This window comes from Furipterus horrens, unplaced genomic scaffold, assembly GCF_987537825.1.
Source record: "Furipterus horrens unplaced genomic scaffold, mFurHor1.1.pri manual_scaffold_8, whole genome shotgun sequence".
Classification (NCBI taxonomy): Eukaryota; Metazoa; Chordata; class Mammalia; order Chiroptera; family Furipteridae; genus Furipterus; species Furipterus horrens.
This window is the reverse complement of record NW_028327178.1, coordinates 49,860,648-49,885,143: the sequence shown is the minus strand read 5'-3', so window position 1 is coordinate 49,885,143 and position 24,496 is coordinate 49,860,648. Positions and strand designations below refer to the sequence as shown.

The 24,496-nt window shown below is 37.4% G+C and overlaps 1 protein-coding gene across 6 annotated transcripts in view; it reads right to left on the bottom strand.

Annotated features, from left to right (window-relative positions):
* PTPRM (protein tyrosine phosphatase receptor type M) overlaps positions 1 to 24,496 on the bottom strand; it is an 883,942-nt gene that overhangs the window by 185,898 nt on the left and 673,548 nt on the right. For all 6 annotated transcript variants that reach the window (XM_090285792.1, XM_090285794.1, XM_090285793.1 and 3 more), the window contains one exon: positions 2,521 to 2,672. In XM_090285792.1, coding sequence (XP_090141918.1) covers positions 2,521 to 2,672 — 152 coding nt within the window. The remainder of the gene's footprint in view (positions 1 to 2,520; positions 2,673 to 24,496) is intronic.

Genomic DNA, 24,496 nt, shown 5'->3' with positions numbered 1-24,496 from the left:
AACAGAACCCAGGCTGCCTATTATTTGTAAGATATTTTTCTAAAATACAAAGTATCACATTTATAATATATATTTATGGTAAGCTGCCAGGAAAAAAGAGAGCAATTGATGAAAATAAGAACAAAAAAACTTGAATACCTATAAAATATGCCAAGATCAGCAAGAATAATGCCTATTACCTGCAGACATTTTCATGTGGTTGGTAAAAATGTGCAAAGCATATACAAAATATGTTTATTTTCATCTTTTAAAAAAGGTATTTTAAATACTTGTTTTTTAATAGAAAAATTAAACCCATTCCCACTATAGATATCTATTTCCCCTGTTTTTATGTACAGTTGTTTGGTGAATAGATTATATGTGATTGTGCTTATTTTTAAATTCTTCAATCTCATTTTTCGCTTTCTCATTCCTAAAAGCTACTCACCTCCCAACTGTTGGCACTTTCACTCAATGCTAAAAGATCTCAAACATTCTCAGATTTGTAATAGGTTTTGAGCTGGAAGCTTGGAATGCCTAGTGTTTCCTCTATTGGCTGCATTGACGGGAGGCACAAAGTAATGCCTAATAGCAGATGAGTCGGCTTGAGGCTGATGCTGGCTTCTGCAGCAGTCCTCCTTGCATGAGCGTTTCTGAATTTCCATAGATACATTCACTTTTTAAAAAGTAACTGTGAAATTAAATTCTTATCCAGAGGCAAATATCTCCCTGTTGTTCAAACTTCAAAAGCCTAGAAACTACTAATGTATGTCTCTGCTCTCTGGGCAGGTAATTCCAAGCAAATTTATTCGTAAGGAATTTCACCATGAAATAGAGAATTTGGAACACTAATGGGTTATCCTGGAAAGTGAGAACATATATCTATGCGGTCCCCTACATATTGCCCTTCAAGAAATGCCTGCAACTACAAAAATTCTAACCTTGTCTGTGGTCGGAAGGAATTCTCCCATCCCATCCCACAACAAATACATCATGGAATGAAAAATATAATATGTAGTTTGTGTGTACTGAGGCACCACAGATTCTGTCACCTACATTGAAAAAGACAAAAGTGGACTAAAAACAATGACCAAGGATCATGAGTGCTGGGCTGCCCACTGGGGTCAAAGCTGTGTCTGCTGAACTCTTGCTCTACCTGACTACTTATACATGTGGAACAAATAAATGTAGCATTTCTAAGTAGGAGCAGGTGAACAAATGTAGACTCTACAAACAGAAAGAAGTAGACAACTGAGCTCTACGAAGCTTTGCGTAATGTAGGAGAAAGAAAGGCAAGGCATGGGAGAAGGATTGGAGAGAGGAGTGGACAGGGGAGAGCTGCAGAGTCAGAACAGGCCAAATAGGTGGCCAGGACACAAGCACACACTGTCCATCCACTCTAGTGTCTGCTCTCTCTCCACAAAGACCAGATTCCTATACTTCTCAGTCATGAGGTCTCCAGCCTTGATACTTTTTAAAAATCCTCACTTGGAGGATACGTTAATTGATTTTAGAGAGAGAGGAAATGAGAGACAGAGACAGAGACAGAGAGAAACATCAATGTGAGAGAGGAACACTGATCAGTTGCCTCCTGTACATACCCCAACTGGGGATCAGACCTGTAACCTAGGTATGTGCCCTGACCTGGAATCTAATTCATAACTTTTTGGTGTATGGGATGACGCTCCAACCAGGGCATACACATTTTTTATTAGTAATGGTGAGAGTGAACTTTTATGCCATCGCCATGTTGTCCTACATCCTGATTATGCAGCCTGGGTGAGCAGCAGTCTATGGCATGGATTTCACCTGATAAAGAAACCTCTGACCTTGAACCTAGCTGGGCCATGAACTGCAGAGTCAGGCATACAGCATGGGATTTACTTCTGGTCTCCAAGAAGATCACCAGGGACAGAACTGCTCTTTTTGTATTTCATATAATCAGTGCAATTGTTAGCTTCCTGAAATTATGCCTTGAACCTAAATTACAGGTGTTAGTATGGGAAGGTATCAGCTGAGCTCAGTTTATCTACCTGGTGTGAAATATAAGACTTGTGAAGTGGAAGTACAGTTTAACTTATTAATTGCCATTATAGCCCTGTAATGAAGGCAGAACCTGTCAGCTAAACAAATAAACAATTAACTTGTTATTGCCATTTAGTGAACTGTTTTATAACAGGTTTCCCTTGTGTAATTCCACACCTGGCTAGCTTACAAATAGGATCTAAACAACAAAAAGGATGAAGGGAGGCAAGTGCTTTCTGGGGGAGGACAGAAGCCTTTGTGTCATTGCTAAGTCTTATAGAAATGTAACTGTGGTTTCCTGTCCTCTCTGGTCTGGCCCTATTACTTTAACAACATTATCTCACCTAAACAACCCATGGTACATGGAGATGTTTCCAGGACTGTTTAGAGGGACTGGAGAAACCAATAAGACATAAGAATTCTTTAGGGAGTTTTTTTCTTTTTAATCCCCTAGTATTATCCAGAATTCTGGAAAACCAGACAGAAACATCAGAATCCAAGAAAATGTGCACTTACATCTCCCATTGAGATTGTGTGTGTCCATGAATGAGAACGCTTCATCGCAATTTGTGCCTTGCTCGGCGTAGCTCTTGTCCATGGAGTTCACCATCACTGTCATCTCCTGCCGGGTGCTGCTCATTGTCTCCTTCCGCTTCTTGGCTAGTTTCCTTGGGACAAAGAGTTCATTATGTAGAGTTTATATGAATGGAAAATGGGGCGTCGACATGTGTACTGACAAAGAATCAGGAATAACTTTTATTGAATCAATTGATTCATCCATAAAATTAACTTATTGTGCCTTCTAGATATCCGGTTCTCTGTCAGCTGCAGAGAGACAGAGACAAAAATCATCCACTGTTTATCCTCAGATAAATCTGCAGTGATATTAGGAATGTACAGCCTAAACATCAGTTTCTGTTCTTGCTTCTTACTATAAGCTAAATTAAAAAGGATAATGACAATTTTAATTTAATACAACAGAATCATTTTCTACTTACTGATATTCTTCTAATTACTAATATTTTATTAAATTATTTTTACATCTTCATAATCAGTGGCAAAGAGTAGATCCCCCTAGTAAATATTTGCCAAACAAAACCCTCATATCCTAAAGAAGAATCTAAAAGGCACACGGTAGAACTAAAGAGCAAAGTGAGGCGAGGTGAGAATGAAGGGAGCAAGCTGTGAAATGGAGCCTGTGCCAGACAGAGGAGCTCAGGCCTCGGGAGCACTGGAGGGGCATGTCTTGAATTCTCGGATGCCTATGACACTGAACCAAATTCCAAATTAGTTCCTCATCAAGGTTTGTCTACAGAGCAGAAGGTGAAAAAACAAACAAAACAAAACAAAACAAAACAAAAAAACCAACTCAAGCCATTGGCTACCCTGGGAAGTTAAGCAGAAGAGTAAGTCCCCTCACTCAGTGGAAGAGGATGCAAAAGGCTAAGAAAGGCAGAGAGAGTTCCAATTCTTTTGGAGACATAGTTTAACACTGGTATCTACATCCTTCTCATTGACCACCAAAAGCTCATAATCTGAAGCTACAGATCCCTGTACAAAAGCCATAAACCTAAGGGAAACTGACATTCAAATAAACAGATAAAACATATTTTTGTAGCTGTTGCTACTGGAGGTAGTTTTATGCACCCAAGACAGACAAGAATAGAATTAGAGATACTTAAGGAGATGGTATAGAGAAGGTTTAAGAGAACCATAACACCTAAAATATTATGTCCTAAAATATTCTAATTTTGCCTATGCACCTAGCAACATTTACAAAAGAAAATAGTAGCTATTGCTAGTAAATCATCTTGACTGTGATTGACCGAGGGCACAGCAGAATTTAAAAGAACCACATAATCAAAATCACCCCCATATTAGGTGATTGCTAATGCAATGTAAGTCATTGACAATATTAGACCATATTATCATTTTCAAATGGCACATAATCCAAATGCTTTCTTGCCTGTAGTTATAATAAACTTAATATCATACTTGGAAGGCAGAACTATTTTATTAATAAGTTGCCCTTTTTATTGCTGAAAGTTCCTGGGGAAAAAAAAGATACATTTTTAAAAATAAAAATAAAAATCATCTATAACTACTATGATAGTGCTAAAGTTGTAAAGATTCTGAAAAGTAAGCCAGTGTGACTGCTCTGGGGCTGGCACTCTCTCTCCAGTGTACAGACGATGATCCTCTTCTCCAGAGCCCCCTTCTTATCTAACCAACCATGCTAGATATTATGCTAAGTGAAATAAGCCAATCAGTGAGAGACAGATACCATATGATCTCACCTATAATAGGAATCTAATGAACACAATAAACTAACAAACAAAATAGAATCACAGGCAAGGAAACATGGATCAGACTGAAAGTGACCAGAGGGGAAGGAGAGAGAGGGGTAATGGTGGAAAGGAGGGGAAGAGACTAGTCAAAGAATACGTATGAATGAGCCACAGACATGGACAACAGTGTGGGGATTGACTGTGGGAGCAGGGGGTGGAATAAGTGGAAGAAGGCAAAGGGGGAAAAATTGAGACAACTGTAATAAAATAACAATAAAAATGATTAAAAATATAGGTGTTCTGGACAAAAGCAAAACCAGGCTCAAGCTTCACAGCTGTGGTTACAATAATATGTTCTCTCTCCATTTCTGGATCTGCCGGCTCATTGGAAAAGCATTCTTAGGCCAGGTCTCCCCAGGAACACTGAAGTGGAGGACTGAGATAATTAGCTCCATAATTAGGCAAAATCCCCATTTGGCTGGAATTTCTTTGATTTGCTTTGGACTGATTTATGCTGATAACTGCCTCAATATTTTCTTTTGTTCTGCCTATGAAGAAAGGCATAGTCAAGTTTATCAGACTTCTTTTTTTTTTTTTGTCTTTTCTTGCTTGTGTTCCTCTGATCCTTACAGGTGAGGAAATGACAGTGAATGTACTTCTGGTAGTGATGTGGGTGGGTGGTGGTGGTGGATGGGGGGATGTGCGTACCAATAAAAGCTAAGCTTGCACTGGTAAAGCTCTTTCTCCTTCACATTCTCCATATGTGTGAACTAATTTCAGTGCTGTCACACTATACGCTTCATTGGTGATGCTCTCTAAGTACAGAAGGAGCCTCTTAAGGACTCAAGAAAACCTGTTCAAATCAAACAGAGGTCCAGTCAGAGCCTTAGGGCTTTAAGCTCATGTCCATTAGGCACATGCACTATGTCATGAACCTTTTTCAAAACCCAGCTCACAATGTGCTCAGCAAGGCTTCCTGAGTTAATTTTACTGTCTCAGTACATTTTTATTTGCATCAGATGTCACAAGCACAGATATCTCACTAGGGCCAGGCAGGTCACATAAGTGAGTGCAGTACGAGAGAGAATCAAGAGTGGTGTGGACTGCAGAAGTGGAAGGGGGAGACAGCCACTCAGCTCCAACAGAGTGATGCCACAGGGCAGTCCAGCAATTGGAAGTTTCAGAAGAACCCAGAAATCCAGATTTTATGTGAACTTTAAAAAATTTTAGTGTTGTCAAATAATTAAAAAAAAAAAATACTATGTAGCCCAAACACAGCATGTTTGTGGGCACTTCTGCTCTCTATTAAAAATGGCACTTAGAAAACTGCATTGCAATGGAAGGAAGTGGGAACTAACATGTAGCGCACAACTACTGTATGATAGTACCCTATGGGAATTATCTCATTTAATCCTAGTAACCTTATAAGAGCTAGTCTTACTTCCTGTTTATAAATGAAGGAACTGAGCCTCAGAGAACTAGGTAACTTGTCCAGATGGTGGAGCTTGTATTGCACCCCAGATCTCCCTGACCTCAAAGCATTCATTCTAGATCAATGTGCTCCATTTCTAGTAAAGTATTTCATTAATTTATACTTCCTTACAAGTTACATTATAATTATCACCGTCGTCGGCGGCGGCGGTGGCAGCCGTCCGTCTCAAGAGACGATGGTGTAGCTTCTTAAGAGTCTATCTGCATCGCCGAGAATGGTTGTGCAGTCCAACTCGGGAGTGACACGGTATCTGTCTCCTCCCGTGTTGAATCGACATCTTGCGATGACGCTGGAGTGTCCTCTCCAGTGAAGCTGAAGCTACAGAGCCTGGGCAGGGTGATATGGAGGGTCTGCTGTTGCCCATGCAGCAGACCCCCCCTCTCTTCGCAGCTGAAGGGTCCAAGGGAAAGACGGAGTCAATACAGCTTGGCTTCAGGTGGGCCGCAGGAGTTGCCGGTGTTGACTACAACGTCAAACCACCTTAGGGACTCCGGCTCCGGATTTTCTGTCGGGGTTTACTCCCTTAGCCTTTCCCCTGAAGAGGTATGCCGCAAGGCAGCGGAGGTTTTTTGGAGTCAGAGTTTTCCTTCTCTGATGTGCCCTGACTGGAAGATCGAACCAGTGACACTTAGCTCGCAGGCTGACACTCAATCCACTGAGCCAAACCAGCCAGATAATTATCACCAAACTGCTTTTAAGTATAAATACACTTATCACCCTATAACTAAATATTAAGTTTTGAAAAGGTAGGATTAATTTACTAGCACCTAGCCAATGCTTTATACAAAGCAGGTGGTATCCAATATGCTTGTTAATTGAAGTAATCATTGTTATACCAAACCATTAGTAAGGAGAGTTGTTCTATTTCCTACTTATCAAAAGTACCTTGCCTGGTTATGAAGATTTTAAGTTGTTGCTTGGGATTTTCGTATGTTCTTATACACAGCCTAATGTGGTAGTTCATAATTACAGCTAGTTGAGAAAGGTTAGATTTGGAATTGAGGCTTGGGAATGACTGTGGATAAACTGGACTTTTCTCCTTCTCTTTTGTTCTGTTTCTCTTAGGGGCTTTGTGTTTCAGATATATATATATTTTTTTTTTTTCATTTTTTTTTTATATGAAAAGTTTGAAAGTTGTTAGGAAAACTTTGTGAACTTAATGAAATAAAGTATTTTGTGCAGGAAAACTCATAAAATGGAAGCAGTTTTCTTTGCAATCTTATCTAAAGATACATAAATTTATTTTCCATTTGATTTTTGACAAATGGTTTGCCTGAAATAATTTAACCTCAAATCTTCAAACTTGAAGTGCATGAATCTCAAAGGCCCTTAGTAACAATAAAAGTTCCTACCAATATTAAAAATGAATCATAAAGAATCAGAGAGAGACCTTTCAGTTTACAGTCCAGCATGTAAGAAGCTTGTAAGTCATCACTCCATCCTCACAACAAGTAAAGCCAGACAAACCAAAAATTAACAACTCTTCTGAGAAGATTTGTCAGCTAATTGAGGTCACAAAACAAACCACTGTCTCCTAAATTACAGAGACAAACAGATGGATCAAGAGAATCACAACTCACCAATACAGAAATCATGAGCAGAAATATCTGTGAGAACCAGCAATAGCGTGGGAAACCTAAACCGTACTTGACAAATTTCTGGAGGTTCAGTGTGGACAAGTCTGAGACTTATAAACTCCAGGAGGTTCCCCATACTTTTGTGGGTCTTATTGCAATAGCCCTAACAGATCTTCCCAGTAAAGACTGAAGAAAAAAATCCCATAGGGCTTCTGGCAAAAGGAGTAGGAAAACATCCATTTTGATATACGGGATAGTGAAAGATAGATTATGCTAACATTAACAAAAGAAATCAGGAATAGCTATATTATTTTCAGACAGAGCAGATGTCAAAACAAGAAAAGTTATCAGGGCAAAAGAAAGGTATTCCATAATGATAAAGAGGTCAATTCTGCAAGAAGACTTGACAATCTTAAACGTGTATGTGTATAATAACACAGCCTCGAAGTATTCAATATGAGAGGCATAAGCTGATAGCACTGCAAGGAGAAATAGATGAATCCACTATAATAGTTGGAGACTTCAACACTCCTCTATCAGTAATAGACAGATCCATAATGCAGAAAAATCAGTAAGAACATAGTTGAACTTAAGAGCATCATGAATCAATTTGATATAACTGACATCTATAGAACACTTCTTCTGACAATACTAGAATACACATTTTTCTCAAGTTCAGAAAGAACATTCACAAAGATAGGCCACATTCTGGGCATAAAACACACTTTAAAATAAAAACAGAAATCATGTAATGTATGCTCTCAGACCACAATGGAAATAAACTACAAATTAATAAGAGGAAGGATAGCTGGAAACACCACAGCATGAGGAAATTAAACCACACACTTCTTAACACATGAATCAAAAAATAAGTCTCCGAAGAAATTTAATATTTTAAACTACATGAAAATAAAAATACAACTTATTAAAAGTTGAGCGATGCAGCAAAAACAGTGTTTAGAGGGAAATTTATAGCATTAAATGCAAATATTAAAAAGGAATACGTATCTAAAATCAGTAATCTAATTTCGTATTAGGTAGCATGATTCCTCCAATTTTGTTAGTAATCAAAACAGTCTGGTACTGGCATAAAAACAGACACATAGAGAGCTCAGAAATAAACCCACACTTTTATAGTCAATTTATGTTTGACACAGGAAGCAGACACATACAATGGGCTAAAGATAGTTTATTCAATAAATGGTGTTGGGGAAATTGGACAGATATGTGCAGAAAAATGAAATTATATCACTTTCTTATGCCACACACAATTATAAATTCAAAATGGACCAAAGACTTAAATGTTAGACCCGAAACCATAAAAATCATAGAAGAAAGCATAAGCAGCAAAATCTCAGACATTGCTCATAGCAATATTTTATCAAATATACCTCCCCAGGCAAGGGAAACAAAAGAAAAAAATAAACAAATGGGACTACATCAGACTAAAAAGTTTTTGCACAGAATGGGAGAACATATTATCTGATACATCTGACAAGGGGCAAATACCCAAAATTTATAAAGAACTTACAAAACTCAACACCAAAGAAAAACACAACTCAATTAAAAAATGAGCAAAGACCTGAATAGACACTTCTTCAAAGAGGACATACAGATGGCCCATAGACATACGAAAAGATACTCAATGTCACTAATCATCAGAGAAATGCAAATTAAAACCAGAATGAGATACCATCTCACATCTGTCAGAATGGCTATCATCAATAAATCAACAAACAACAAGTGCTGGTGAGGATGTGCAGAAAGGGAAACCCATAAGCACTGCTGTGGAAATGCAGATTGGTGTAGCCACTATGTAAAGCAGTATGGAGATACCTTAAAAAATTAAAAATGGACCTGCCTTTTGACCCACTTCTGGCAATATATCCAAAGGAACTTAAAACACTAATTTGAAAGAACATAAGCACTCCTATGTTCATTGCATCATTATTTACAATTGCCAAGATATGGAAACAGCCAAGTGTCCATCAGTAGATAAGTGGATAAAACAACTATAGGATATTTACACAATGGAATACTAGTTGGCTGTAAAAAGGAAGAAAAATTTTACCATTTGTAACAGTATAGATGGACTTGGAGAACATTGTGCTAAGTGAAAAAAGCAGTCAGAGAAGAACAAATACTATATGATTTCACTCATCTGTGGAATCTAATGAACAAACTGAATTAACAAGGAAAATGAGGACAGACTCATAGGTGGAGAGCAGGGTGACAGCTAGTGGTGAGGGGAGATTAGTGGGTGGAGGAATCGAGCAAAAAAAAAAAAAGAAAAAAGGAGTCATAGACATGGACAAGTGTGCTGTGCTGATTACTGGGGGAGGAGGTATAAGGGGACTAAACGGTAATGGAAAAATTCAATAAAGATTAAGTAAAAAAAAAAAATCAATAATCTAAGCTTCCATGTAATAAAAAAGATAAAATTAGATCCAAAGTACATAGAATTAAAGAAATAAAAATTAAAACAAATCAATAAAATTGAATACAGAAAATCAACAAAGAAAATCAGTGAAACCAAAAGATGGTTCTTTAAAAAGATCATTAAAATGATAAGCCTCTGGCCAGACTGTAAGAAAAATGGAGAGAAGACACACATTACTAAAATCAGAAATAAGAAAGAGGATATCACTATAGATCCCATGGACATTAAAAGAATAATAAAGAGATGTTATACTGGAAGTCCTAGTGACAGCAATCAGACAAGAAGTAAAAATAAAAGGCATCCAAATTGGAAAGGAAGAGTAAAACTGTCATTATTTGCAGACGACTTGATACTGTACATAGAGCACCCTAAAGATCCTACCAAAAAACTACCAGAACTGATAAATGAATTTAGCAAAGTAGCAGGACACAAAATTAATATCTAGAAATCAATTGCATTTTTCTACACCAATATTGAACTATCAGAAAAGAAACTTAAAAAATAATCCCATTCATAATTGCTATAAAAAGAATAAAATACCTAGAAATAAGTTTAACCAAGAAGGTAAAAGATTTGTACTCATAAGACACTGAAGAAAGAAATGGAAGAAGATACAATGAAGTGGATGTATATACCGTGTTCATGGATAGGAAGAATTAACATAATCAAAATGTCCATGCTACTCAAAGCAATCTACAGATTCAATGTAATTACTACCAAGATATCAATGGTATATTTCACAAAACTGGAACAAATATTTCAGAAATTTATATGCAACCACAAAAGACCTAAATAGCAACAGCAATCTTGAGAAAGAACAAAGTTGGAGGAATCATGCTACCTAATATCAAACTGTACTGCAAAGGTCATAGTAATCGAAACAGCATGGTACTGGCACAAAAACAGACATGATCAATGGAACAGACTACAGAGCTCAGAAATAAACCCACACCTTCATAGACAATAAATATTTGACAAAGGAGACAAAAACATAAAATGGGCTAAAGATAAATGGTGTTGGGAAAATTGGACAGATTAGTGCAAAGAAAAGGAGCTACACCAACTTCTTATACCACACACCAGAATAGACTCAAAATGTATTAAAGACAAATATTAGTCTTGAAACATAAAAATCCTAGAAGAAAAGTTAGGCAGTAAATTCTCGGACATTTAGCAACATTTTTTTCTGATATATCTCCTAGGGCAAGGGAAATAAAAGACAAAATAAACAAACAGGACAAGGCAAAGATGTCTCCTCTTACTATTCCTTTTCAACATTATACTGGAAGTCCTAGCTAATACAACAAGACAAGAAAAGGAAATAAAAGGTATACTGCTTGGGAAGAAAAAAATACATTGTCTTTGTAGATGACATGATTATTTGTGAAATATGAAGAATTGACAAAAAAGCTCCTCAAATTGATAAGAGATTAAAGCAAGGTTGCATTATTAAGAGTGTATAGGAAGGTTAATATAAAAGTTGATCATTTTCCTATATACAAGCAATGATACATAGGAATGGAATAAAAAACACAATACCATTTACATTAGAACCCCCAAAAAGAACTACTTAGGTATAAATTTAACAAATACAGGATGGGGAAAAAGTAGGTTTACAGTTTGAAGTATGTGAAAGTTTATTCTTGTATTATTACTTATTATTTTCCACACGAACAACTGTAAGACTACTTTTGCCCCTCCATGTCCATGTATATACAGATCTACATGAGGAAAACTACAAAACTCTGAAGGAAATCAAAGGAGAACTAAATAAATGGAGAGATAATCAGTGCACATAGATTGGAAGCCAATATTATCAAGATGTTAGTTCTTCCCAACTTGATCTATGGATTCAATGTAATCTCAATAAAAACCTCAGCAAGTTATTTCATGCACATCAACAAACTTATTCTAAAGTTTATATGCAGAGACAAAGGACTCAGACTAGTTAGTCAACACACTACTTATGGAGGAAAATATGGTTGGAGGACTGATACTACATACTTCAAGACTTACTATAAAGCTTCTGTAGTACCAGTGAAAAAAACAAGTGAAATAAATCAATGGGACAGAAAAGAGGGCTCAGAATAAGACAAACAAAAGAATATATTGGTTTTTGACAAAGCAAAGGGAATACAATGAATTAAAGGTAGTCTTTTCAACAAATGATGCTGAAACAACTATATAACCACATGGAAAGAAAATCTAGCCACCAGATCTTACACCATTTATAAAAAATAATTCAAAATGGATAATACACCTAAATGTAAAACATGTTAAGTAGAAGATAATGAAGAAGAAAATTAGATGACCTGGTATTTGGCAATGACTAATTAGATAAAACATCAATGGCATGACCCATAAATGAAATAATTAATGTTATACTTTATTAAAGTTTAAAAGTTCTGTGCAAGACACAGGATAATGAGAAGACAAGTCACAGAGTAAAGATAATGACAAGACATATCTGATAAAGAATTGCTATCCAAAATATTAACAAACCCTTAAAACTCAACAATAAAAAAACGAACAACCTGATTCAAAAATGGGCAAAAGACCTTAATAGACAACCTCACCAAAGAAACATATAGATGGCAAATAAGCCTACGAAAATATGCTCCACATCATATGTCATTAGGGAAATGCAAATAAAATAATAAAATTCCATTATGCACTTATTTAAATGACCTAAGATGAGATCACTGACAACAGCAAATACAGGTGAGGATGTGGAGCAACAGGAACGCTCATTCATTGCTGGTGGGAATGCAAAGTGGTACAGCCACCCTGAAAGACAATATTGCAGTTTCTTACAAAACTTAACATCCTCTTAACCGTACGATCCAGGAATCACGCTCCTTGGTATTTACCCAAAAGAGTTGAAAACTTATATTCACACAAAAATCTGCACACAAATGTTTATAGCAACTTTATTCATAATTGCCACAACTTGGAAGCAATTAAAATGAACGGATAATCTGTGGTACATCCAGACATTAGAATATTATTCAGCACTGAAAAAAAAACCCTATAAAGCTATGAAAACACATGGAAGAAACATAAATGCATATCACCAAGCAAAAGAAGCCAATATGAAAAGGCAAGATATATAATTCCAACTATATGACATTCTGGAAAAGGCAAAACTATCGATAAAGCAAAACGATCAGTGTTTATCAGGGATGAAAGAGGTATGACTAGGCAGAGCACAGAGTTTTTTTTGGCAGTGAAACTTACTTTGTATTATACTACAATGGTGGATACCTGTTATTATACAGTTGTTAAAAAACATATTATGTAAAACAGCAAGAGTGAATCCTAATGTAAACGATGATGTTTAAGTGGTAATGATGTGTCAGTGTAAGTTCATCAATTGTAACAAATGTACCATTCTGGCAGAGGATGTTGACAGTACTGAAAACTGTCTTAACAGGAAGAAGGTGTATAGGACTCTGTTCTCTTGTACTTCCTGATCAATTTTTCTGTAAACCTAAAACTTCTCAAAAACATAAAAGTCTGCCATACTGTCTGAAAAAAAATTAGAGGGAGAAAAAATAATTATAGCTTTAAATTTCCAAACCCAAATAAAAGTAAGGAAGGAGATAAATGTGGAATAAATTCAAATTAAAGGATGGTCCTTCATACTTATTAGACTCTGCTATTTCCCTTATACTTCTTTCCTAGTCTTAAAACAAAACAAAACAAAACAAAACAAAAAACCCCAAGAAATTGGGATGAAAAAAATGGAAGAAAGCTTTTTGGTTATCTAAATGACAGATATGAATCAGAACTGGTAAAGAAATAATGGTGAAGAAGAAACTCTTCAGGAATGTGTCAAGTGCAACATGGTTAGGAGGAAAATGAAAATATAGTAGTCCCTTGCTGTATTGCAGTTCACTTATCACAGCCTCACTGTATCGTGGGATTTTAAAAAATATTATATTTAATTATTTATCATGGATTTTTCGCTATATTTTGGGATTTTGCAGTACTATATACATATATTGTTAAAGTTATGTAGGTTTAAGAGTGTAGAATAAATGTAAGGTTCCTACTTCGTGGGGGGGTCTGGAATGTAATACCTGCAATAAGTGAGGGAATACTGTAACTCCTCTCCTATTCTCTCTGAAACTAAAGTGAGTGGCAATTGTGGGAGGATCAGATGAAAAGGCATGTTTCCCATGGGTACCAAGCAGATTCAAGAGGAAGAAATCCAAGGGTCAACCCTAGTCTCAACCCCCAGCATGAACGTGCCTGTTAAGGACTCTTACAAAACTAAACATACTCTATTAAGGACTCTTGGTGGCTAACTGGGCTCAAATTTACAAACAGTTTAGTAGTCATTGTTAAGCTTCTCATGCTTTCTGTGTTTGATGATAAAGCTGCACTGAGCTAGCTGCATATTGGACTGTGTTCCTGCTATCTGAGCTGACCCTTACAAAGGAGCTGCAAGGTGGCCTGGCTGGCATGGCTCAGTTGGTTGGAGCATCTTCCCATATACTGAACGGTCGGTCATGGATTTGATTCCCAGTGAGGGCACATGCCTAGGTTACAGGTTTTGTCCACAGTTGGGATGTGTACAAGAGACAACAGATCGATGTTCCTCTCCCTCTCTTTCCCTCCCTTCCCCTCTCTCTAAAATCAAGAAGCATGTCCTCGGGTGAAGGTTGAAAAAAAAAAAGAAGCTGATAGGCTCATAAATCAAGCAATGGCCTGAAGACTTGCTTGGGCCAATAGGTGTGGTGCAGCTATATTCTCATTTGTATCTTCACCTACCAATCAGAGTGGCTCCATTCCAATCAATTAGGATGATGCTATTTGGACCAACTGAATTGTGAGGATTTGGAGTCCCTATTTGCATAGAAATGGACCAATCAGGGACTGGGGGACCAGAGACAGGTTCATTTCTACCTCCATGGAGTGCACTTTTAGTTTCCATTGAAGACTGAATTTTCCTGGCTGGAGCTACAGCACTTGAACTGAGCTGCCTTGTCTCAGCCACTTCAACTGAGCTGTCTAACAGTTGAGCTGTTCCACAGTCAAGCATCTCCACAGTTGAGCTGTATCACTATTGAGCTGTTTTCAGCCTAGATGTTCCACAGCCTAGTGTTAGGCAACTGTGCTGTTTCTACTGAAGAAAGTCTGTCCCCACCTCACTACCCCAAACTGGTTACTACTGTAGGTGTTAAATTTGCAATGATGACCTTTGATTGATAGTAATCACATTCATGGTTTATTGCAACTCAGGGTTATAGAACGTGGTTCACCAAAAAGCATTACTGCCCTGTCAGAGACCCTGCCACATTGGATTATGTCAACAAAGAGTGTGTCTGAAAAATGACTTAGTTGCACTGAACTAAAGGTCAGTTGTCTTCATTTTTAAGTTATGTCATTTAAAATTCTACAGAGATGGCAAAACTTGAGGATTTGTAATCACATGTAGATGTTAAGTATAAAAAGGCAAATGGCTTTCTGGTCTTGGGTTCTAAAATTAAGTGTGTGCTTAGACTTAATTAAGGACTGGAGCAGATGCTGGAACCAAGAGAAAGCATTTAATTTTTATCACAGTAGGGATAAAATAGATATTGGTTGTGTCAAAGAATTCATACATTATACCAAATTGCTAAGATCCAGCTGAATAAACTTAAATGAATAAAGAAGGGACTGTCGTCTTAAAGACGGAACTGTGAGAATTACCAGATAATGTTTTTATTTTTTTTCAGATTTAATGTGTTTTATTGATTAAAATATTACATTTGTGCCAATTTCCCTTCCCTCTGCTCCCCTCCACCCGGTGGCCACCCTCCCTCCAGTTGTCCCCCCCTTTTAGATTATGTCCATTAGTTCTGCATACAGTTCCTCCCAACCTCTCTCCGTCTATTTCATTCCCTCCTACCATGATCCCCAATTCCTATATCATCTCCCTCCCTCTCCCCACTCCCCCTCCCTGTTGACCTCCCCCCAATATGCTTCCCGTACCCACAGTTCCTTTTCCACTCTTGTTGCCTGTTTAGTTTGCCTTTGTTTCATCTCCCTAGCTTCTGTTTTTTAAACCAGTCCCTTTAACATCTCATATAACAGTGGTTTGGATCTAACGAACTCTTTCAGTTTTATTTTGTCCTGGAAACACTTTCTCTGTCCTTCTATTCTGAATGACAGTTTCGCTGGATAGAGTATTCGTGGTTGTAGGTTTTGGATTTTCATTACTTTGAATATTTCTTGCCAGTCCCTTCTTGCCTGTAGGGTCTCCCTTGAGAAGTCAGCTGATAGTCTAATTGGGACCCCTTTGTACATAATTCTTTTCTTCTCTCTTGCTGCTTTTAAGATTCTCTCTTTATCTTTAATTTTTGACATTTTGATTATAATGTATCTTGGAGTGGTTCTCCCTGGGTCCAGTCTCTTGGGAACTCTCCTTGCTTCCTGGACCTGCAAGTCTATTTCCTTCCCCAAGTCTGGGAAGTTCTCCTTTATTATATTTTCACTCAATTTTTCAAGTTCTAGTTCATCTTCCTCACTCTCTGGCAAACCAATGATTCTTATGTTGGGCCTTTTATAGCTGTCCCAGAGGTTTCTGATCCTCTCATTGTTGCTTCCCATTTCCTCTCTCTGCATTGGTTGACTGCTTGTTCCTTCTCCATATTCCAGTTTGTTGAAATGAACTCTGGATTTTTTTTCCTCACCATCTGTCTCGTATGTGGTTTTGTTCCTTTCGTTATGAATGTTTTTCGCTTCTTTCTTATCTTTTTCCTGCTCTTTTGTGAATTCTGTAAGCCACCTGATAACAATGGCCCAGAACTGAGCATCTGACAGGTTTCTTATCTGTTCATCTGTCAGGTTCTCTATCTGTTGCCTGGTGAGCTGTGCTACCGGGATTTCTATAGTTGTCTGCCTCATTTTGACAGATGCGTTTTGTTTTCTTGGGCCGGCTGTAGGGGGCAGTGCCTGTGTACGCGTCACAATTCAGCGACCGGCGCCTGTCCTATTTCGCAGCCCTGTGGTGCTTTCTTTGGGGGCGGGGGTCCAAGATGGATTCACACAGTTATTCTGCTAGGAGACCGGGATCCGTCCTCCCGCCCCCCTGGGCCTCACTGTTCAAGGCGATGCGGTGGCTGCTTTCCCCAGCGCTGGGGTCGCGCACTGCCAGGGGCTTGACTGCCGCCGGGCTTTTTCGCCGCCCCGCCGCTGACCGCAAACAGCGCTGCCCTCTTTAACTCTTACCTGCCCAAATGGCACCGCTGGTTTATAACTTCATATGTTGGGCTTCCGTGTAGTTTTATTTTCTGGAATTTCTAGTTATCCTTTGTTTTGAAGTAGTTGTATTCCTCTCTAGTTGTAGAGGGAGACCTAGCGTGTCCGTCTAAGCCTCCATCTTGGCCGGAAGTCCCGCGCCTCGTGCCCAGGACCTCTCGCCCTCTGGCGTCCCCAGAGCCGCACGGAGATAATGTTGTTTTTAAAGGTGAAATTTTAAAGAAATATACCCCAGTTATCTGACATTTAATTATTTCAACTCAAAAGAACTAGCACTACAACAGTTGATAGAAAAACAATGAGAATAATAATTACAAAAACTTACATAGGACTTCACATTAGCCAGAAACTTCATGAACTCTTTTTATTCTTACAACAGCACAGTGAGGAAATTACTATTATTTATCTTATAGACAGAGAAAATGAGGCAGAGTGGCATTAAATTGACATTTGGCATTATTTTCCTGTGTTGAGATAAAATCATTTCCATGAGATGGTCATTGGCATAACTAACCAAACTTCAAATGCTTAAGTCTGGACACTGAAAATAAAGACTAGTTTACTTTGTCACCTGGGACTTTATAGTTACTGACAGAGGTAAGAGTATTTTTCTAACACCATTGATAACTGTATCATCACTTAAATAATCAATGCAACTAGCCTCTTACAGACACAGCATTATGGAGCATACTCAGTACCTACCCAGCTGCTTTCTGGTTTTCACTGACTAGTAAACATGGAATGTGCTTATCACAAAGAATACAGCTTCATGTTAAGACAAGTAAAGATTTTGATCTTTGTTGGGGTTGATATTTCTTGATCATGTGATGAGATAAAATGATGGGCTGATGTGGCTAAAGGAAGACTGGGAGGAGGACAACTGAGAGGTAGGGACAGATTTTATTAACATTTAACTTTAGGCTACAGCTTTATATTGGGTTACCTAGTGGCAAAGGTACCCTAGAATATGCTTCATTGGCAACTCAGGGTGTCTGCAAATGAACACACCCTAGGGCAGAAGAAGCAAAGAACCATGTGAACCTTTTAGACAATTAGCTGTCAGGCTCTCTCTTTGTACACACGCACCTACACACATATGAGCATGTGCATTTCATGTTGAAGAGGCTCAAATAACAGTTGTACACATTTAATACAAAATTAGTCTTTCTAAAGCTTAGAAGTTGAAAATAAAATACTTGGAAAGGTTGACTTCCCTTTAAAACAAGCTGAAATTACATGAATTACTACGTAGAGTCACTTCAAAATCATGACACATATCTTTTGTATGACCATGATGAGTTACAATAAATAAGGGGGTTGGAAATCTTATGTTATTGACTGCAACAAAAATCATGGACTCACAGATTACATCAACATGTGAAAACAAAAATAATTTCAATATCCTTACATATTAAAACATTTTTGTTCTTGAAATTAACAAAATTAAGAATAGAGCCTGCTATTTCCTGGAGGGTTTCCAAGCATTTGAAGCTTTTTAACAGTACAGTGTTAGATGAATTAAAAGGAAACTATTCCTCATTCTTGAATTTCAAAGGAACTTTTGATTAGAAAGCATTATCCATGTACACTTTGAGAGCCACTGTTTTTATTCTCAATCAACTGGCATTTTACTATGCTTCTAGGCAAGTGTTGGTATCCTGTCCTAGAACTGTGTCTGGGATGTGGTAGGCACTTCAATATTTCTATTTTTTCCCCTTATTCTGATTAATCATAATACCTCACTTCCTGGTCATAAAAAATACTTGATGAACATCACTGTGAGTGAGAGAGAGACAGTGACTCTGTTGCACATCTAATGCCTTTGAAGGTCGCTGAATCAGTGCTTGGAGATGATGCACACTTCACATGGCTTAATCCCATGGTATAAACTTTTCAATTTGTGGAAAGAATGAAAAAGATTCTGGCAGTTGAAAACACATAACCTGCTCATGGATATACATATCTGTCTTTGAATTTTTCTGATTAAGAGGAATTAAAAAAAAAACCACACACGTAACTTTTTTTTTTTTTTGTAATTTATATTTCACATTACTCATGTAGCACCCTTGGTGGAAAAGCCTTTAGATCAATCCTGAAATGCATTTAGTTATCACTCTCCTTCATTTCTACCTATGTGCTTGGGTACCTTCCCCACTTCCTTGGGTTATCTTTCCTACCAAGGATAAATACCTTGTGAGCCCTGCATTTCTCCATTTCCCCATTTCCCGCCTCTTTCTACATTTTGCTCATGTGTCCCAAGGGTGGGAGCTATGTCTTATAACTGTTTTCAGCTGGGCTCCATTGAACACATGTTGCAGAAAGAACCAAGAAATGCACACACAGCTTCCTCTCCAAGATCCACCTGCAGATAGAGCCCTCCTGACAGCACATCTTCAGTTTAGGAATAACTCATGGCTCACATTAGCACCTAAGGTAATTTCTTAAACACACTGAAGATTTTTAAACACTAAAAAAAGTCAGCAGTAAAAGTAATAGATGCAATATATGCCATCTTCAGTAATAATCTGTTTAGTTTTATTTCTCACATCAGGGCAATATGAACCAAGAGGGACTGGAACCAGCAATGGCACAAAAAACATGAAACGGATATAATCCACAACAGAGCAAAATGGGAATAAAGTGACATTAGTGAAAGCAGTTCCCCGCTCACAGTCAGCTCATGTTGCTGAATGCCGTGTGTGCACATTATCTTGAAATTTAATGGTTTCAAAAATGTCACTCTGCAGCAAGACTAAATTAGTATACTGTTGATCCTCTATCAGACTATAAATACAAGTGAGAAATAGAGGACTTTTTAAAGCATGTCATATTGAAATAATATCTCCAGTTTCCTCTTGAAGAAGTTTGTTAAGCTCACTTAAAAATTGGACTTCTGCCTAATAAAAACCCATTGGTGTCAGCACATAGGGAAACTGGAGCCCAATAAACAAGAAAATTGCACATTCTCTATCCTAATTTAAGTAGTGACATTATCATGAAATCTAGGTAACTCCTTGGATATGCAGAGCTTATTATCCAAAACTCTCATAAACATATAATATGAAAAAATTTTAAAAATCATTCTATTCCAAGTTTAATATGTAGCTACCAATTAATTTTTTCAGGAACAAATACAACCCATTTTTTCAGGGTCTCTAGTAATCTTCACGTAACACAGCAACTGAAAGAGACTGCTCCCAAAGCACCAGCTTAATCCTGGGAGGGGATGCCCCTCTGTGCTTGGACCCAGATCTCATTCACTAGGCAGAATGGCCCATTGATGATGTCTGCCTCCTAATCTCAGAAACTGTGAATATATGCTAGGTTACATAGCAAAGGGAATTAAGGCTACAGATGGAATTGATGCTGCTAACCAGCTGATCTTAAAATAGGGAGATGATCCTAAATTATCAGGGTGTTTCAATGTAATCAAATGACATCTTAAATGGCAGAAGAGTAGGGTCAGAAAGATGTGGTGTGAGGAGGACTCAATCCACCCTTGCTGGTTTTGAAGGTGAAGGAAGGGGCCACAATGCCAAAGATTGTGGGCAGCCTCTAGAAGCCAAAAAAAGACAAGAAAACAGATTCGTCACTAGGCTTTCCAGAATGGAATATAACCGTGCATGACACCTTGATTTGAGCCCAGTGAGACCTGTGTTAGACTTCTAACAACCGGCTGTGAGAAAATGACTTGTATCTTAGCCACTAAACTTATAAAAATTGTTACAGCAGCAATAGGAAACTAATGCAATTACATTTAATCAGTGTCCAGAGTTTTAATATTATAGCACTTAACAGGAATTCTTAAGGTCATTTGACTGATCTTTCTAAAACACCTATTTATCTATATCAACCGTTCTCACCAACATAGCACTACAACTTTTTATTAATGTATCCTAAATGTTTGTTACTTATTGTCAAAAATACCATTTTTTGTGCAAAAATATAAAAATCACATTTTAAAAGCCTTCACCTCTGATTTTGAATTTGTAAGTTTCTCTTTTTTTACAGATAAAGGTATTAAAGCAAATTAGATTTATTTTAGTTCTTTGGTATACTGGCAGTGAAAGTTCTTACTTTTTAATAAAAATGTGAAAATCAAATAATTTGGCCTTTACATGCTATTTATTTGTTATATATGTGTGTGTTAGGGAGGAGGATGGAAAACAGGGATGTTTTTCAAAAATAAAGTGAAATCTCAGAAGTATCACCAAAGTTGTACTAAGCTAGCATATTTATCATGTTGTGTTTTCCCATACACTTGCCAACGCTTGAGATAGCTACAGAAATGTTCATCAGTCTGATGGGTGAAAAATGGCACCTCACATTGTGTTGATTTGCATATACCTGATTATGTGTGAGGTTGAGTAGCTTTTCAAATGTTACTTAACCAAACATCATTATTCTATGAATTGCTTACTTTTATTTTATATAATTTTCTTTTTTTGATTTAGGTTGTTTATCTTGTTGCTGTTTAGGTAATTTTTATATTTAGGCCACTAATGCTTTGACATATAAATATTAGAAATTTTTTATCCTAATCTATAGCTTGTTTTAGAATTCCCTTTATGGAAAAGGATAAAGACAGTCTATGAAGAAAAGAAGAAACCCCTTTCAGTATGAAACGCTCAAGTTTAGGCTATTTTTTATTTTTTGAAAATCTGCCCTATTGTTATTTGAACTATGCATTTGGAACAGTCTTTTCAATGGCTTCATAAGGCATGTTCATCTCAATTCATTTTTCTATGAGTTTCCATTGGAACATGGAAAACTAAATTGCCCATATGACAGTTAGTTCTATCTGCTTGTCAAGGTAGAGTTCTTGGACAGAATGTCCTGGAAAAATGAATTAAAAGTCATGGAAACCTGGATTTTTGTTCTGATTCTACGACAGGTTACCTAACATTTTATAAATGATTCCTCATTCATAGCATAGAATAATGAATTCTATTCACACTTTATTCATTTATTGAATAAACCATTCATCCTATAGAATTTCCCACATTCTGAACTTGGGTGATGCATACTTATAAGTCATTTACCCTGTCCTTCATTATATTTCCTGTGAACTAGGGCAAGAACTAGAAGCTTAATCAAATTTAGGTTTCTTACTTTGGTAAGAATTGTTCATAGGTGATGCTTTGTGTCAGGAAGTACATAATGCTCAGACTGATCAGCGGTTGGTGGTTTTGCCAACCCAATCCATCCATTATAATGTTCCACATCAGCCTGTCACTTATGGGTTTTTTTAACTACCAATGATGATCGCCTAGATCTGTTATTTTATTGGGGGTTTCAAAATTGTGACATCCTAATTCTATCATTCTTCTGTATTTCATAAGGGCCATTTTCATCTCAACTCTTCAGCTACCCTGAAATAGTTTTTATAGAAACCAAGAGATAAATGTTTGGAATATTGAGTTCATTTTTATTTTCTTTATTTTCCAATTTCATAATAAATTCATGCTATAATGACTTTATGCAGTGACCAATAGTGTCATTGTGGATTCAGGGTTTTAATGTATTTATATGGTTGAACACTTCACAATAATTAACGTTTGGATTTTCAGAGTATCTCATCCTTAGCCAACAGGAGTTCCTTCATGTTTCCTCATGTGTTCTTTTGACTCCAGAACTGAGAATTTGTTCCATTTTTTAATACAACAGGATGTCTCAACCCAGCTTGTGCACTGTCTTTCTCTTAACTAGAAGTAACCATTTCTCTAAGAAACTCTGGTTTCTTTTAGTGGGAAATAGCATTTAGAGACCACATTCTGGCTGCAAGGAATTATCACTGAGCCAGGTCTGTCACTGTGTCTGGACCTACCTCCACTACTTGCACCACTATCTATAAGCCCTGTTGTCTGCTTATCTTCCTGCCATTTCTGAAAAGGCAGCATCTAACTCATCCCCTTTGTCTCTGTAACTGGGAAGAGAAAGGCCATTAGTATATAATAATAATATGCAACATATAGGAATATCTTTATGACCTTAAAGTAGAGAACTTCCTAAAATATTAATAGTCATAACTGATAAATTTGAATACATCAAAATTATAAACTTCAGTATACCTAAAGACACTTGGTTTGCAGGCTGACACTCAATCCACTAAGGCACGGCAGCCAGGGCTGTACAGCTTATCTTAATGTGACCACTCTAGGCTGGATTGAGCCTGGATCCAGGGAAGCACTAGTGCTCTCCTATTGGCTGAGAGCAAACCTCCCTCGAGTGGCAAGGGGTGGGAGATGACCTTGGAGACCAGTGACAGGTTCATACTTGTCTAGGCTATTCAGTTACACACAAGATAGTGTGGTGAGAGGTTGTGTGCCACTCTATATAGTGAATCGTATTCTGAAGTGTAGTCTAAGTTCTTGTCTGTATACAAGGAGTTAGCAAAATTTATTTTTTAATTTATATACGTACTTACTTCCTTTCCTTCGAATCATGTCTGCCTCTGCTATTTCTTGTCGTAAGTGACTAAACAACCCTGATTCGTTTTGTTATATCTGTGGCAGTTTCACCATTCCTAGTCAAAGGACAAACATCAGCACATTTGTCAGGCAAGTCTATTTTGCATATTGTAAAGTAAAATTTGGTGATTAAGGTAAGTCTTGGGGCCCTCACAAGGTGTGCAAGCAGTGTGTTGAGAGTTTACGATGTGGATGAAAGGAATACGTGATAAAATTGCCATTTGGTATACCTATGGTTTGGCGAGAGCCCAGAGATCATTCAAGTGACTGTTACTTTGGTATAGTGAAAAAGTCAGGATATAACAAGAAAAATAAATGTAAAATAGAGTATCCTAGTCTACCATCAGCTATACGCCCAGTGCCTCATTCAGCTGAAATCCCAGTGCCAGTTTTCATTGAACTACCCTCTTTTGAAAAAAGGAGTATGGTGAAGAACTAACTGACAGCAACAATGAAGATTTTAAAATTGAAGATGACTCAGTTTGTAGGGATTTGATCAGCATAAGTTGAATGATTTGGCACGAGATTTTGGACTATGCAAAAACTCTTCAGAACTCCTAGCATCAAGACTGCACATGAAAAACTTGCTTAAAAAAGGAGTGAAGATATCTTATTTTCGATCAAGAGAAAATGCATTTCTGCAGTACTTTGAATTGACAATGGCTTTGTGTATTGCCATAACATATATATGGTTTAATGGAGGAATTGGGAATTCCAATCTGTAACGCAACTGAATGGCGACTGTTAATCGATAGCTCAAAGTGGAGTTTGAAGTGTGTCCTCCTCCACAATGGCAATTTATATGGTGCAGTCCCAATTGGCCATTCAGTTTGTTTTCATGAAGAACATGAAGACATAAAGAGAGTCACTGATCTGTGGCGATATCACAAGCACAATTGGATCATCTGTGTTGACCTTAAAATGGTCTGCTTCCTTCTTTGTCAGCAACACAGATACACCAAGTATCCCTGTTTTCT